The 16997-nt window shown below is 38.5% G+C and overlaps 2 protein-coding genes across 5 annotated transcripts in view; both read left to right on the top strand.

The window, feature by feature from the left end:
* KIAA0319L (KIAA0319 like) overlaps positions 1–16997 on the top strand; it is a 97355-nt gene that overhangs the window by 48694 nt on the left and 31664 nt on the right. For all 4 annotated transcript variants that reach the window (XM_043574452.1, XM_043574450.1, XM_043574451.1 and 1 more), the window contains 4 exons: positions 7057–7303; positions 9725–9826; positions 12746–12843; positions 16686–16773. In XM_043574452.1, coding sequence (XP_043430387.1) covers positions 7057–7303; positions 9725–9826; positions 12746–12843; positions 16686–16773 — 535 coding nt within the window. The remainder of the gene's footprint in view (positions 1–7056; positions 7304–9724; positions 9827–12745; positions 12844–16685; positions 16774–16997) is intronic.
* On the top strand, positions 14087–16675 carry LOC122480265 (ubiquitin-40S ribosomal protein S27a-like). The gene is made up of 2 exons (XM_043574459.1): positions 14087–15511; positions 15754–16675. Exons 1-2 carry the CDS (start codon positions 15189–15191, stop codon positions 15944–15946), a joined length of 516 nt encoding a protein of 171 aa, XP_043430394.1. The 5' UTR covers positions 14087–15188; the 3' UTR covers positions 15947–16675.

Here is a 16997-nt window from a genome sequence, read left to right as displayed (position 1 = left end):
TTCTTAAAGTTGCTCCTTTGTAGTCTATCTTAGTTTTTGATACCACTATAGTTAGTCCCTCCACTCAAGCTAGAAACATGGGATTCATCTTAGATTCTTTCCCCCAAGCCCCTGATGCATTTCAGCTTCACAAGTATTAGATTCTTAATATTTTAAAATTCATCCCACAGGAGGAATTTCCAGTAATTGTGGCAGTGTAAAGTGGTCTCCTGAATCCTCCCACAGATAATAATTATAAAATATGTAAAAAAAAATGTATTTAAGGAAATTGGAAAGGATCCCAAAGCAGACAGAAGCTAAAGGAGAGCTTATTCTTGAAAAAACAGCAACTGGAAGTGATAAGAATTGTGAGTTTGCAGCTTTTTTAAATTTTTGCCTGAAGGCATTAGCTAACCCCCACAGCAGAGGAGAGTGGCAGTGGAAAACTTTAGTTTTATTTCCTTATGGTGGCAAAGAACAGATTTCAGGATAGAAAAATTCCCTGAAAATTTATGGGGAAAATAAGAAAAGCACAGAAGATGGTGAAATCCATAACCTGACAATAAACTCTACTAAAATCCCTGGCTGAACCTCTAAACTACACCTACATAGGAAGATTCCAGAGGGCATGGTAATAAAGCAGGCAGAGATCAGAGAGGCAGAGTTCTGTCTTTGAAAGACAGAATGTAATGCAAAGTGAGTTCTGTGAGTTTAACTGAGTGCATTCCTCAACGATATATAGCTCAGGTGGCAGAAATCTGAAGTTTTACTGACTTAGGGAGTCCAAGTACAGAGTCTAAGGCTGAAAAAATTTACGGAATAACCTCATGAAGTTAAGAAAGCACAGAGCAGGCCCCAATTCTGGGTACAATCTATGGCAAAATTGTTTTGCTTATCACCAGATTAAACGAGAACACCTGCAGGGGACCAGGTAGAAAAAGCAGCTGTGGGAATTACACAAAGATATCAGTTGCTGCATATTGCAGAGGAAGCAAAGTCTACAGTTCTAAGTCCAGATAAGTTACTTGCCTACTAGAAAAAAAAATACTGTAAATAATCCCAATGAAAATACAGTAGAATCCAGAGTCACTGCATATATTAGATGTCCAGTATTCAAACAGAAACTGTTAGACATGCAAAGACAGAGGAGAAAGTGACCCACACTCAGGAGGTAAAAGCAGTCAGTGGAAACAGACTCTAGTTTGATTCAGATATTGGAGTTAGTAGTCAAAGACTTCAAAGTATGTTCAGAGAACTAATGGAAGTTAAAGGAAAATGGTTTTAGTGAGTGAACAGTTAAAGAATTTCAAAAGAAATGTAAATGATTTTAAAAATGGGAAAATAGAGAGTAGAGAACTTCCACTTATGGCATTATGAGAGGGTCCCTAATTTTCTCATTGAAAAAATACGTATAAAACAGAACAGAATTGTCAAAAATATTTCAGGCTACTAAAAATATAATAGAGGCAGAAGCAAATTGAGAAGCATTTCAGCTGATAATGCTTTGAGCAAGTACAGTGGGTGTCTGTAGTCTTCTTCCTGGGGCTTCCCCCATCAGTGTCTACCTCCATCACTCCAGCTCAGGTGACAAGAAATATAGTTTTACGTGTGTGGTTGGACATGAAAACTAGCCACTTTTCTAGAGGTTCGACATGGCTTGGGGCAAAGGGTGAAAACTCATAGCTTTGACAACTGAACGTGGCAAACTTAGCTGGGAATGAATGGAGAGAATCCACAGCTTTGCTAGCCTGAGATTGCAGTGCCTGCTGGGATGAGTGGTGGGCCTGCCAGAAACTTAATGGGAAGATCTTAAAAATAAGAGATCTTAAAAATAAGAGGGCTAAGATAAGCTCTCCACATATCCCTGGTCAACGGAGAAACCCAAAGATACCCAAGAGAACCTGGTAAAAGCTAAAAATCAAAGGAGACTTGAGAATTGGCTGCAACTTTCAGTGCATTCCCCAAGGAACACACAGATGGATTGGCAGAGGGTGAAGGTTTATGGGCTTAATGTGTTTGAGTAACCTCTGCCCAAATCATTGACTGACTGCTAAACTATGCAGATACAGGAGCAACACCTAGGAAGCCAGGCTAAAATAAAAATAAGAATAAAAAACAAAACAAAACTGAGCAAAGGTATCACTTGCAACATTCTGTGGAGGGAGTCTGATCCTTCAGTTTAAGCACACAGAAGTTACTAAAAATAATCAACAGCCCATCAGAAAAATAAAATAGAATCCAGAATTGCTGCAGTATATGATCTAAAGTTTCCAGTTTCCAACCAGGTGTCATGAGACATGTAAAAAAAGAATCAGGAAAGTATGACCCATATTTAGGGAAAGAAAAGTAATCAGTAGAAGTGAATTCTGAGAGGACTCAGCTGTCAGATTTAGCAAGACTTCAGTGCTGTTAAAAACATGCTTAAAAAGTTAAAGGAACCCGTGTTCAAAGATACAAAGGAAAACAAGATGAACATTGCCCAGCAAATAGTGGCTCTAGCCACTTTTACTCAGCATTGTACTGGAGGTCCTAGCTAATGTAATAATGCAAGAAAAAGAAATTAAAGGAATACAGATTGGAGATAAGGAAAACTGCCTTTATTCACAGATGATAGAATCATGTACCCCCTAAATTCCAAGGAATCTACACAAAAACTACTGGAACTATTTAAGGGAATTCAGAACGGCATCAGGATATAAGACCAATATACAAAAATCAATTGTGTTTATATATTAGTGATGAATACTTGGAAATTGAAGTTTTTAAAAATGTATAGCATCCAGGGTGCCTGGATGGCTTGGTTGGTTAAGCATCTGACTCTTGATTTCATCTCAGGCCATGATCTCATGGTTCGTGAGATAGAGCCTCGTGTTGGGCTCTGGGCTGCCAGTGTGGAGCCTGCTTGGGATTCTCTCTCCTTCTCTCTCTGCCCCTCTTCCACTTGCGTGCATGCTCTGTCTCTCTCTCTAAATAAATAAACATTAAGAAAAATAAAAAAAAATGTATGGCATACAAAAACATAAAATACTTAAGGATGTATTTAACAAAATATGTGCAAGAGCTACATACCAAAAACTGTAAGACATCGCTGAAAGTAAAGAACTAAATAAATGGAGAAATAATACTGCGTTGTAAGAGTATTCCCTTCAAAATAATGTCCTCCTGGGACCTCAGTATTTTCCCTTATTTGGGAATAGGATATTTGTAGATGTAGTTAGTTAAGGATCTTAAGTTAAAATCATTCTTTATTTATTTAGGGTGGACTCTAAATCCAATGCCTGGTGTCCTTTCATGAGGAAGCAAAGGTAGATTTGGACCCAGAGAGACACAAGGAAGACAGTCATGTGAAGATGAAGATAGCGATTGAAGTTATGTTGCCACAAGCCAAGAAATGCTAAGAGCCTCTGGGAGTTGGAAGAGGCAAAGAAGGTCTCCCCAAAGGCCTTCAGTAGGATTGTGGCCCTGCAAATGTCTTGATTTCAAACTTTTGGCTTCTAGAACTGTGAGAGAATAAGTTTCTGTTGTTTTAGGCCACTAAGTTTGTGGTAATTTGTTATGGCAGCCCTAGAAAACTGGTACAATCATGTTCATGGATTGGGACTTAGAATGACAAAACGACCTTGAAAATAAACAACAGAGTTGGAAGATTTAAACTCTGTAGCTTTAAGACTTAGTGTAAAGCTGCAGTCATCAAAGCAGTAGTATTGGTGTAAAGATAGACTAAATTAGTGAAACAGAATAACATCTAGAAATAGACCCATGCAAATATGGTTAGTTGATGTGCCAAGGCAAGTCCATGGGGAGAGGATAATCTTTTCAATAAATAGATGCTGGAACAATTGGATAGTGATATGAAAAAACATGAACATTGACCCTTACCTCCTACTGTACAGAAAAATTATGTCATATGGATCATAGACCTAAATGTAAGAGCTCAAATTATAAAACTTATAGAAGAAAACACAGGAGAACCCTTTTGTGATCTTGTCATTAAATAAATAAACTCATATCACTAAAAGCATGAACCATAAAAGAAAAAAAATGATAAATTAGAATAAAAAATTATAGACTTTTGGTATTTAAAAGACACCAGTAACAAAAATGAAAAGGCAAGCTACAGACTGGGAAACCATATTTGCAAATTAAATACCCAACAAAGCTCTTATTCTAGAATACATAAAGAGCTGTTGAACTTAATCAGAAAACTAATAATAAAGCAAAGGATTTGAACAGATAGTCCATCAAAGAATTCATACAATCCAATACAGTGTTGGGACAAAAGTGTCCAATAAGTGCATGAAAAGATACTTATTAATCATTGGGAAAATGGATATTAAAACAACAATAAGATGCCATTACACACCTCCATAATGTCTAAACTTAAAAAGACGTATTAAAAAGACAAAAAAACCAATTTCTGTCAAGGTTGTAGAACAACTGGAATTCTCATACCAGTGGTGGGACTATATAATGATACAACTTTGGAAAATAGTTTGGTAGTTTTTTTAAAGTTAAAGGCGTATCTCCCTTATGACCAGGCATTCTACCTGCAGATATTTACACAAGAGAAATGAAAGGATATATGGTTCATACAAAGACTTATAGAGGAATATTTATAGCAAGTCAATTTGTAATAGGCAAAAACTGGAACCAGCCCATATGTCCATCTATTGGTGAATGAATAAACAAATTGTGGTATATTAATATATGCGTTGCTCAGCAATCATAAAGGAAAAGGTACTGATACAGACAACAATGTGGACAAATAGCAAAATAATTTCGCTGGGTGAAAGAAGCTGACAAAGAGTACATAGAATGTGATTCTGTTCATATAAAATACTAGAAGATGCAAACTAATCTGCAGTGACAGAAGCAGAGCAGTGGTTGCTTGGGGCTGGGAGTTGGGACAAAGGATTACAAAGGAGCATGAGGAATCTTTGGAAGTGATGGATATGCTCATTATCTTGATTGTGGTGATGGTTTCAAAGTATGCATATAGTAAAATTTGTCAAATTGTACACTTTAAATATGTTCTGTTTATTGTATGTCAGTTATGTCTTAATAAAGTAAAAAATGGACAAAGATTTGAATGTCACTAAAGAAAACATATGACTGGCCAGTAAACACATAAACAAATATTCAGCCTCATTAGTCATCAAAAAAATGCAAATTAAATCACAGTGAGATACTACTAGAATGATGAAAAATAAAAAGACCAAGAATACCAAGTGTGGTGAAGTTGTGGAGCACCTGGAACTCTCATACATTGCTGGTAGAAATGCAAAATGGTGTAGCCACTTTAGATAACAGTTCATAAACTTAAATATACACTTATATGTAACCCGCAATAAAGACTTCTGAGTATTTACCCCAAATTAACTAAAACACATGTTAACAGAAACTTTGGTATTCAAACATTTATAGCAGATTTATTTATAAGAGCTGAGAACTGAAAACCGCTTCAATCTCTATCAATAGATGAATGGGTAAATGAATTTTAGTATATCTCTAGAATGGTATATTACTCAGTAATAAAAAGGAAGGAATTACTGATATACACAATAACATGGATGAATCTTTAAAATATGTTGAGTGAGGGGTGCCTGGGTGGCTCAGTCGGTTGAGCGTCCGACTTTGGCTCAGGTCATGATCTCGCAGTTGGTGGGTTCGAGCCCCACCTCAGGCTCTGTGCTGACAGCTTGGAGCCTGGAGCCTGCTTCGGGTTCTGTGTCTCCCTCTCTCTGCTCCTCCCCTGCTCATGCTCTGTCTCTCTCTCCTTCAAAAATAAATAAAAACATTAAAAAAAAATTTTTTTTAAATATGTTGAGTGAAAGCAGCCAGAAACAAAAATAGTACGTGACCAGAAATAGATTCATTTTATATGGAATATAAGAAAGCCCAAACTAACCAATGGAGACAGAAAACAAATCAGTGGTTGCGTGAGCCTGAGGGTGGAGGCAGGAATTTACTGCAAAGGGAATGAACCAACTTCTGGGGCTGACGGAAATGGTTTCTCTCTTGATTGTGGTTACCTGGGTATATACCCTTGTCAAAACTCATAGTCCTATACACTTTAAAAGCATGCAGTTTACTTTCTGTAAAATACACTTCAATTCAGTTGATTAAAAAAAATCCATACCACCAGTTTTGTGTAGCCGCTCATCATTTCTCATTTGGATGAATGCAGTACCTTCCTAAGTGGTATTTCTGCTGTTGTCTTAGTTCTTCAAACCCTTACATGATGCAGCAACCTGAATGATCCATTTAAGACAAAAACCTGACCTTGTCATTTCCCTGTCTACAACACTGTAATTGCTCAACACTACCTGGCACCTTAAAATAGCATGTGTCTTCTTTAGTCTGGCTCTTGACAGTCTTTCCAGCTCATCCTCCATTACTTCCTGCCTCTCACTTTGCTTATGACTCTCAGCTCCCGACACAAGCCATGCTAATCTCATTTCCTGTACCTATATTCTCTTTCCCCTCAGCTTTTCTCTAGTAAAAAACTGTTTACCTTTTTAAACTCAGCTTAGGACTGTCCTCTAGAAAAAGCCTTTATTTATTTATTGAAACTGTCCTTCACATGCTCCCTCTTCAAGAGAGGAGATAAGTACTCTTCAGACCATGCTTTTTGGGCTCAGTGTAACCTTTATAGGTGTATTCATCATTTTGGCTTGTTAGGTTTTTTGTTCTCTCTCCCACTAGACCGTGCACTTGTTGAGCACAGCTATTCTGTCTTATTTATATTTTGGATCCACAGCCCCTGTTCCATAAGTGCTTAAGAAGTATTTGTAGAAAGATTTAATGTAAATGTTGAGAAAAGAAGGTAAAAGAGTATGCATAGAATGGTTATGACTATTTTGTTTTAAGCAAACCTCTTTGCATAGTAAAAAAGACTGGGAAGACTGACAACAACATTTGAACACCAGTTTGGGTGGCAAGATTAGTTTCTTTAATATTTTTGACAGTTTTGCATTTTTCATAAAAACATTTAACATGTAATTATTTTATGAGACATAACCTAAAAACTGGCTGTATAACTTTTGCCTATTCAAGCGAATGTTTGCATTTCTTTAGGTCCACAAGGCCGTTGTAATTTCCAGTCCCTTAACCACAGTCCTGACTGCGGAGACTCCTGGTTGGTCAAAGAATGTGTCAGTCCAGCCTGAGACATCAGAGGATCCTGGTGCTATGCCTAGCACTCAGCACATAAAAAGCCCTGGGAGAATCCAGATTGTTACCCCTCTGCCAGTGGCTCCCTCCTACAGTTATGCTACCCCTACCCCCCAGGCCTCTTTCCAGAGCACCTCAGCACCATACCCAGGTGAGGCCCTTTGCTTCTGTCCTTGGAGATAAGATATGAAAAGTAGAGCGTTTGATCACAGTGTCCCCTTTACTGCAAGAAAAGGAGGGAGGCATGACTTTTAAGTGCTGTGGATTAGGGGGAAAAAATAATAATCCTGTCATTGTATCTGTAATCATAGGACTTGGGGCTCTCCATCCTTTTTCTCAGCAGGCCCCAGCCTATGAGAATTTATGAGGCTCTTTTGCCCAGAGCCAGATTCCACTGTGTTGGGGACTAAAAGGCACAAGATTCAATTAAGTAATGTTCAAGGAACCAAACAAACAGAAGCCAGTGGGAAGACTGTTGGATCTACGTACCTATTTGCCTTCTGAATGTCTGATTGTACGTCAGTTCTTTGTCTCTCTGATTTCAGCAGCATTCTTTATTTTTAAGCAACCCATAGGAAGGAAATTTATAAGGAGTGTTGCCTTAACAAGTCTGTGCTTCATGAGTGCTGTTCTAAGGTATTAGGAGGAAGTGGTTAATCAAGGAAACTAATTCTTTATCCCCTGAAAAGGCAACAGGGTGAAGCCAAGCCAATGAAAATGAATTTTTGCTGATATTTGATTTCCTAGGGTCTTCTTTCATGGTGGTATAACATGAAATTTTGGGGTTTCAATCCTGAGGTATTAAAGTAATTTTTGTGTTCAGGCAGAATGCCTGTAATTTTTGGTGTAATTGTGAAGGGTTTGAGCAAATGCTATATTTTTGTCCATTACACTCTTTATGAGTATAGTGGTTTCTCTTTTCTTTCTTTCTTTCTTTCTTTCTTCTTTCTTTCTTTTCTTTCTTTCTTTCTTTTTTCTTTCTTTCTTTCTTTCTTTCTTTCTTTCTTTCTTTCTTTCTTTCTTTCTTTCTCTTTCTGCAAGTCACTTCAGAGAATTCTTATTCAACCTCTTAGGGTGTCTAAATGCTGAAACTTCCATAAGGAAGATTTCCTTTCTCCCCAAGTGCAGTGTTCTCAAGCAGATAAATCTCAAATTTCATGTTTTCTAAGAAATATGGATGGACCAGCCATTTGTTTCAAGACCCCCAGTGTTGAAATATGGATGGACCAGCCATTTGTTTGCTTTAAGCTCTCTAATTCCTAGGTGTCATGCCAAATGACAATTATTGTCAGAGAAATAAGATTTATATAATAGTAGTTCTCGATAACCTGCAAATATTTTTGGTTGTTACAATTATGGAGGAGGGTTGCTACTGACACCTAGTGGGTGGGGGCCTGGGATACTGCTAACCATCTTACAGTGTGTAGGACAGTTCCTCCCACCCCCTACAACAAAGAGTTATCTGGTCCAAAATGTCAGTAATGTCAAGGTTGAGAAACCTAGACATGTATGAGATAGTTATTGAATAGTATGAAGAGCGTATGTATATAGCTATTAGCTGATGTGGGTATTCCAGAAATGCTGAAGTAGTTCAGGAAATAGGTAAGTTTGAACTGAAATGGTCTGAGAAGATTTCTTGGAGAGAAGACTGGCTTTAAGCTAGAAACAAAGTACTGATTTAGAATAAAGAAAACATATAGCCCAGTTGAAGGAAGTAACATTAGCAAAGTCCCCAAGAGTAGACCATGTCTTGTATGGAGCACAAGAGGGAAAATGAATACAGCTGAGGCAGAATTGGGTAGGAAAGGTGAGGTGGTGTGATCAGATGATAATGGTTCTCTAATGCCAGATTAGGAGTTGGCCTCGAACATGGTGTGGGAGTGGGGGGTCTTAAGTAGGAGAGTAACATGGTAGGGGTAGTATTTGAAGAAGACAGAATAGATTACAGTGGGGAGTGTTAGCAGAGGGAAGACCAGTTAAGATTCTTGGAATAACCTAAGTCTATGGTTGTAGCAATTGGAATAGAAAGAAATTATTAAGGTTAGCTTCATGATCAATATTTGGCATTTCTTCCAGGAATGTTACAGATGTATTTTATTAGAAGGTTATTTATTAGCATAAAGATGATCCTTGAGACACTGTAGAACTTTAATTATTGAACTCTATGGAAAGTACTATATAAAGAGGGCTTAGGGACAGACTAGTTAAAATACAGTGAAGAAAAACTCAGAGAACAAGGAATAAAAGTAGAACAATATGGTGTCATGATAACTGAGAGTTTTAATAACGAGGCAGTCAGCATTATTAGATGCCACAGAAGTAAAGTATGTGAGTTGAGAAAGAACTATTGGATTTGCTAAGGATCAATTTGTTGATGACCTCAAAAGATCTTTGTCAGGAGAAAAGTGGGGGCAGAATCAAATTTCAGGGGATTAGAAAGTAGATAAATAATGAGGAAATAAAGGAAATAGCAGAATATTATTTATAAAACAAATTGGGCCCCAAAGGAGGGAGAGAAATGAGATAGTCTGGATCTAATTTCTTATGTCCTGTATATTTTCTTTGTTTCTAGTTACAAAGGAGCTGGTGGTATCCGCTGGAAAGAGTGTCCAGATCACCCTGCCTAAAAATGAAGTTCAGTTAAATGCATTTGTTCTGCAAGAACCACTTGAAGGTAAAACATCCCCTTACATTTGGATAATGTTTTAATTTATAATGATATTTACATACCTTAACTCATTTACTCATTGCAAGAGACCTGTGAGAACAGGATATAGTGTGCACATGCACAAATATTTATCTGATGTGAGAGGCAGTGTAATGTAGTGTTTGAGATCATGGGCTTTGATGTCAAGCCTGATTCAGATCCCAGCTCAGCCAGTCATTATCTGAGTGGTTTTAAGCAAATTATTTCTAAGTTTCCATTTATTTCTTAGTAAAATGAGGATAATTTCTACTTTATGAGGTTATTTTAAGGGCAAAATGAGATGGCTTACAAGGGACTTGCTTCAGTCTGTGCCTAGCATATAGCTGATGCTCATTAAACTGAGGTTGTGTTGTACCCACTGAAAGAGGAAGAAACTTAGGCTAGGTTAACCTATTTATTTTGTCCAAACAACTAGTAAATAGTAGATATAGCAGTTGTAGAAAAGTTATTCAAGACTACTGCTAATATAGATTTGACATTAAAAAAAAGACAAGCCCAATGTGATACATAAAATTCAGATTTATAAAATATATAAATTAGGGAACGATTCATTCAGTATTTAAGAAAACTTTTATACTATGAGTATCCCTTTCACCTTTGAAGTATATGTTGATAGACCAGAATTTGACTTAGAAACATATATGTGCTTCTTAAAACTTCCTTTGACAGTAGTGAAGCATACTTTGATGGAAAATGGTTGCATTGGGTTTATGTTCCCCTCATTAAAGGTGAATCAAGAAGAATGTCCTACTCTAGGATTCAGGTTGGAGTCCTCCCATTTTAGGTACATGTACTCTTGTCCTGTACAGTAGTCCTGCTTTCTAATAGGCCGAATACCAAATAGCATATTTATGCAAAAGTACTTTTCCAGAACCTAAATGCCCTCTCTGTTCTATATGTCTGCCCTCAAATTATCAGTTCATTCCAGCTTCCTCCAGAGAAGCTTTTTCCTTCCCCGCTCTGGTGGTAAGTTAAGGTGAATGAATTGGGTGGCCTTTGAAGATGGAGGTGAGGAGAGAACAGCCTTGAGCTGTGGTTGCCTCCACTGTTTTGTAAAAGCAGCTGAGTTCTGCCTTATCTTCTTGTCTAACCCCTGTTTGCATGTTCATGTCTGTGTGGTGCTGTCACCTTGTAGATCAGTATTCCAAACCACATAGGTTGAGAAACAGATTCTTTTCTTTAAAAAAAAATTTTTTTTTTAATGTTTTTATTTATTTTTGAAAGAGAGAGAGAGACAGAGCATGAGTGGAGGAGGAGCCGAGAGAGAGGGAGACACAGAATCTGAAGCAGGCTCCAGGCTCTGAGCTGTCAGCACAGAGCCCGATGCGGGGCTCGAACTCACGAACCGTGAGATCGTGACCTGAGCTGAAGTCGGACGCTTAACTGACTGAGCCACCCAGACGCCCCGAGAAACAGATTCTTTTCAACTCTCCTCTCCATGAGTTGCTCAGCCTTTATCAGATACATGAGATGAATGGTTTCAGATTTTCAAAGGTTGAGGACAGATGAACAGGACCAGCTCTGCCTACTCTTCCTCCCCCTCATCTCCTGTGGCAGTCCCTGAAGTGCCTCTCAGGATCTCTCTGGGGTTTGGAGGCATGGTTTGAAAACCACTGCCCTGAATCATTTAAACCAGCATTCTGTCTAGCAGACCTATCCTCAGTTGTTCCTACCCTTGGGCAAATTTTGGGCTATAAGGCATAATGCATCCCCCAAGCTTTTCTGTCCTAGGAATATTGTCCTTTCTTGAAATTGTATTGCCAGCCTTAGATATTATAAAATTGTCAGTTCCCAAACTGGTGTGAGTCTGTTTTCTGTGTGGAAAAAAATTTCCAATTACAGTTGGAAGAAATGTCATCTCTTAGCACCAGTCCCACTGCTGCAGTTGCTTTCCTGCTTCTCACCTAACCTGACTTCTGCATAATACATTTGTGAGAGCTGCGCAGGGCTGACGGCTGGCCAACACAAAACTAGTATTTTGGGGAGGAAGGAAGAGTAATAGATCTCGTATCTTAGGCTTATAAAATAAAATCTGGTCTTCAGATGAAGGCTATCTTGGAATTAGGTTTGGCCATTCTCTGTTATGCTTTTGAGGTTTTTTTTTTTTCTTTTTTCCTTTTGAGTAGTAATGTAAACTAAGCCTTCATTCCCTAGCCAGACATGAATTTAGTTCCTCCCTCCCCCAAATTTAAGACCACTTTCACGAAGGAGGGATTCCATTTAGATAACAGGATTCTGTCCTTGCCCTACTCAGTCATATAGTCTGAGCTACAAATGAGGACCATTTAATGCTTCATTTGATCTTAATTAATTTCAGTGGGGCCTGTTTTAAATGGGCCATCCCCTACCATCTTCTGCAGTGTGTTATTTAGCTCAGCAGGAATGAAGTAGCTCTTTTAACTCACCAGGGTGTGATGACCTCAGTGAGACAAGCATTGTTAGCACTCTGTAAAAAAGCTATTTTTGAACCATGTTATTTAGAAGTCATTGCTGTTCTTTGTTGCAAAAGAAGTTTTGCAAGAAAATGGCCTTTGTTCCCAGTAAGTTCATCTATAGTGGTTGGTAGGGCATGTACTTTCAGTGTGACACCACACCATGAGCAACCCAGTATTTGGAGGGAGGATTGGCCTCTCTCAATGGGAGGGTGGATATGGGGCAGGAAAGAGCACTGCTGGGAGAAAGTAGAAGAAGCCCTGACTGTAGCTGAGTCAGCAGAATCTCTTTTTTCCACAAAACGTTTGGTTTTCCCTATAGGCTTTGGGGTGGAATCTTAAAAACTAAATCCTTGTCAAGATTTAAAAGAGATTTGTTATTGGCAGGATGTGTGGCTGCCCTCCTTGTGTGTAGGTGTGTGTTTTCATGATTTTTGTAACTGCCCTTCTATAGGAGAAACCTACACCTACGACTGGCAGCTGATTACTCATCCCGAAGACTACAGTGGTGAGATGGAAGGGAAACATTCCCAGATCCTCAAACTATCCAAGGTGAATTTGCCTCCTCTCATTTGTGGGGCCAGGGAAGAGGTGCTGACCATTTTCTAAAATGTGTAATGTAAAATTTTCTGCTCACACTTAAATCAGGAAGTCTTTCAGAAGTGAATCCTCCAAAAGTCTGGCTGACATCCAGTATTTGTTAGTGTATGACTCTCAAATGTTCATTTATGGTGAGAAGACTGTATAAGCATGGTGGTGATAGCTGAAAATATACACTAAACAGCTTTTAAGGGTAACATAAGGATTTTAGAATTTGGGAGATAAGCTAAGTTTTTTGCGGCCACAAGACTGTGTAAATTGGCTCAGTCTTTTTTGAGATTCAGTGTAGTTATTAAGAGCCATAAAAATGTTCATATTCTTTGGCCGAGCATGCTCATTCATTCATTCATTCTTTCTTTCTTTCTCTTTTTTCCGTTGTTCATTGTATACTAGTTATGTGTCAGGCATTGGAGATTTACCAGTGAATTGATCAAAATCTTCACATTCAAGGACAATAGAGTCTCATGGGTGATACTGAGCAGAAGCAGGCAGTTATAACAGGGGATGCACTAGGTTGGTGCAGGGGGTATTGAAGCCCCGGGGAGTTTGATTTCTTAGAGTTTGCCTGGCTTGGTCATGATGGAGTGCTGGGTAAAGGATGGAGTGCAGATACCTCATGCAGGAGAAGCAATATATCCATTGGGCCAAATATTAGAGGGAAAATGTGGGAAAAAGGGAATTCCATGTGGTTCAGTGTGACTGGACCCTCTAGCATGAGAAGAACAGTGGCACAAAGAAGTCAGAGAGATGCAGGGATCAGATCACACAGAGTCTTACACCAACCTGAGGACTTAGAAGCTTATCCATAGGGACTAGGGAGCTTTTGAAAGGTTTTAAACAGCAGAAAGACTTATTTAGATTTTCAGTTTAGAAAGATCACCCTGCCTGCAGATAGAGGAGGTAAGACTCAAACCAGGGAAACCAATGGAGAATCTGTTGAAAAATGTAGGTGTGAGATGGTAATAGCCTGAGTATAAAAAAAAAAAAAAAAAAAAACTGAATAAATAAAGTTTTATTTTTAAAATTGTTTTCATTTGAGAGAGAAAGAGTGAGCATAAGTGGGGGAAAGGGGTAGAGGGACAGAAAGAAAGAGAATCCCAAGCAGGCTCCACGCTCAGTGCAGAGCCTGATGTGGGGCTTGATCCCATGACCCTGGGATCATGACCTGAGTTCAAAATCAAAAGTCAGATGCTCAACCAACTGAGCCACCCAGGCACTTCAAAAAACTAAATAAATAAAATAAAACTTAAAGATCACCTGTTGAGTTCCTACCATGTGCCAGACATAGTGCTAATTGTTTTATGCACTTATTTCATTTTATCTTCATAACAACCCCAACATGTAGGCATTAATATCTGTTTTACAAATGACAGAACTAAAAATTAGAAAAAGTGATTTAGCCAAAGTTCATGCTGTTATTAATTGGTAGATTTGAACTGGAACTTTCCATTCCTGAAGCTCTTGCTTTTAACAGCTGTGCTGTGATCGTTGAAATCTAAGGTGATGGCAATGTGAACAGAGAGAAGTGAGTGGATGTGAGAAATATTATATGGAGGTCGACTCAATTAGACCTGGTGATCAATTAATTGGGTGGTGGTGTTGAGGAAGAAAAGTCTAGAATAATTCTAGCCTTTTGGCTTAGGCACCTGGGTAGATGTCAGTGCGATGGTGGTGATATTCACTGAAATGAGGAACACAGAAAGAGAAGCAAGTTTGGGTGAGGTTTACAGATGATTAAGTCATTTTTGGACAGAGTGAGTTTGAGGTACCTGTGAAACATTTGAGTGGAGGTGTCCAGGAAGTAGCTGGGATCAGGGACTAGAGATCAGGACACAGATCTGGGCTAGATAGATAAATCTTCACAGCAACCTCAAAGAAATGACACTGACACCATGGTAATAGATGAGATCATCCAGAGATAGTGCGTACAGTGAAGAAATAAACAGGTTGCAATTAGTATCCTGGGGAATGTTGTCCTTAAAGGTGTGGAAGGAAGAAGAAACTGAAGGAAATGAGGAGTGGACAGAGAAGTGAAAGCCAAGAAATAAAAGCGTTACAAGAAGAAAAACGTCAGAAATGTTAGTCAGTTAGCATGTTCTCAAAGAGCATAATTCAGAAGAAAGGAAAAACCTCATTTGTCTGAATGATGTTCATCACAGCATAAAGATCTGGAAACAACCCAAATACTCAACAATGTGGAATGCCTATGTGATATGACACAGTCACTCATGTACTATTCTGTAGCTTTAAAATGACCATTAAAAAGACTGTTATACTGAGGAAAGTGTTCATGTTACATGAACAGAAGAAAGAATAATAAAAAGCTTGATGCGGGTTTCTCTTTCCGATCCACCATCTGCAGTGGAACCACCGCCAAGTTGCAGATTTTCATGAAAACCCATATGAGGAAGATCATCACTCTCGAGGTTGAACCCTTGGATACAATAGAAAATGTAAAGGCCAAGATTCAGGATAAGAAAGGAACTCCTCCTGATCAGCACAGACTGATCTTCTCTTGCAAGCAACTGGAAGATGGACATACTTTATCTGACTGTAGCATTCAAAAGGAGTCCACTCTTCATCTTCTGTTGCGACTTTGTGGTGGTGCTAAGAAAAGGAAGAAGAGAGAAGCCTGGGTGACTCAGTCGGTTAAGCATCTGACTCTTGATTTCAGCTCAGGTCGTGATCTCCGGTTTGTGGGATCAAGCCCCGCATCAGGCTCTGTGCTGACAGTGCAGAGCCTGCTTAGGATTCTCTGTCTCCCTCTCTGTCTCTGCCCTTCCCCTGCTCGTGCTCTCTCTCTCTTTCTTTCTCTCAAAAGTAAACATTTAAAAAAAAAAAAAAAAGAGGAAGGAAGGAAAGGAAGAAGTCTTACACCACTCCCAAGAAGAATAAGCATAAGAGAAAGAAGGTTCAGCTGTCTGTCTTGAAATACCATAAGGTGGATGAGAATGGCCAAATCAATCACCTTCATCTGGAGTGCCTTTCAGATGAATGTGGTGCTGGAGTTTTTATTACTAGCCACTTTGGCATTATTTTGGTAAGTGTTTTCTGACCTGTTGCTTCAATAATCTGGAAGACAAGGAATTCTATATGGGTTAATAAAAGACATGAAATAACAAGAACAACAAAAAAGCTTGATGCACACCTTGATTTTAACTGGACCCTGAAAGTCCAGTTCCTTGACGGTAGTAATCTTATCTTATTCATCTGTAAACCCCAAGCCTAGGATAATGTCCAGTACATGATTGGTTCTCAGTAAATGTTTGCTGAATGAATGAACTACTTAAAAACTATTTTTTTTATATGTGGTCAAGGATTGGAAGGAGAAGAAATACAGTTACCTGATGTGTTAAGACAGTGGGATTGTGGGTGATTTTCTTTATATTATGTTTATACCGTTAGTGGAAATCAGGAGGGAAAAATATTCAGATATTTGGGAGCTATTTGGTAGTTTTACAAAATGGTTTTCTTTGCACAGATGATTATTTTAATTTCATAACTCTGTGAAATAGGATGGTTGGGCCCTTAATGTTCTTCTGAAAAGAAAATGGGAGTATAGAGATATTGAATTCCCTTTTGTTGTTCTAGAGTCAGCTGGTAATAAGATTCACATTAAAAGCTATGGTTTTTTAGTTTATAATTCATTGTTTCATCTCCTTAGCTAGTTTACTTTCTCCATTTTGGAAACAGTGCAAAAAAGAGAGTTCAGTATCAGCATGGCAAGTTCAGATATATGTGTTATTTTACATAGAATTGCTGTTCTTTGTGGTTGTCTTCTTTCACTCCCGCAGCTTACTCCAGGCCTGTATGAATTCAGAGTGATTGTAGATGGTCAAAATACCCATGGGGAAGGCTATGTGAACGTGACAGTAAAACCAGGTATGTGTTTCCAAGCTGTGGCTGAGTCTCCATTGCTCCCTCTGCAGGATTCCCAAAGAGGGGGAGATTTGACTTGAGGGGTTTTTGTTTCCCATTCTTTTTTTTTTTTTTTTTTTTTTTTTAATATGTTCACTGGGCAATTCCTAGTTCAATGTAGTAAAAGATTAAGGTGGCAGAGTATATACTTTGGTTCTAGTTGGAACATTTGGCTGGGTGGAGAAACA

This window comes from Prionailurus bengalensis, chromosome C1, assembly GCF_016509475.1.
Source record: "Prionailurus bengalensis isolate Pbe53 chromosome C1, Fcat_Pben_1.1_paternal_pri, whole genome shotgun sequence".
NCBI lineage: Eukaryota > Metazoa > Chordata > Mammalia > Carnivora > Felidae > Prionailurus > Prionailurus bengalensis.
This window is presented reverse-complemented; position numbering and strand designations above follow the sequence as displayed.

Coding starts and splice junctions, on each gene's coding strand:
- LOC122480265 (XM_043574459.1), top strand. CDS start 15,189: ATGAACAGAAGAAAGAATAATAAAAAGCTTGATGCGGGTTTCTCTTTC. Junction 15,512..15,753: donor GGTGGTGCTAAGAAAAGGAA/GAAGAGAGAAGC, acceptor AAGGAAGGAAAG/GAAGAAGTCTTACACCACTC.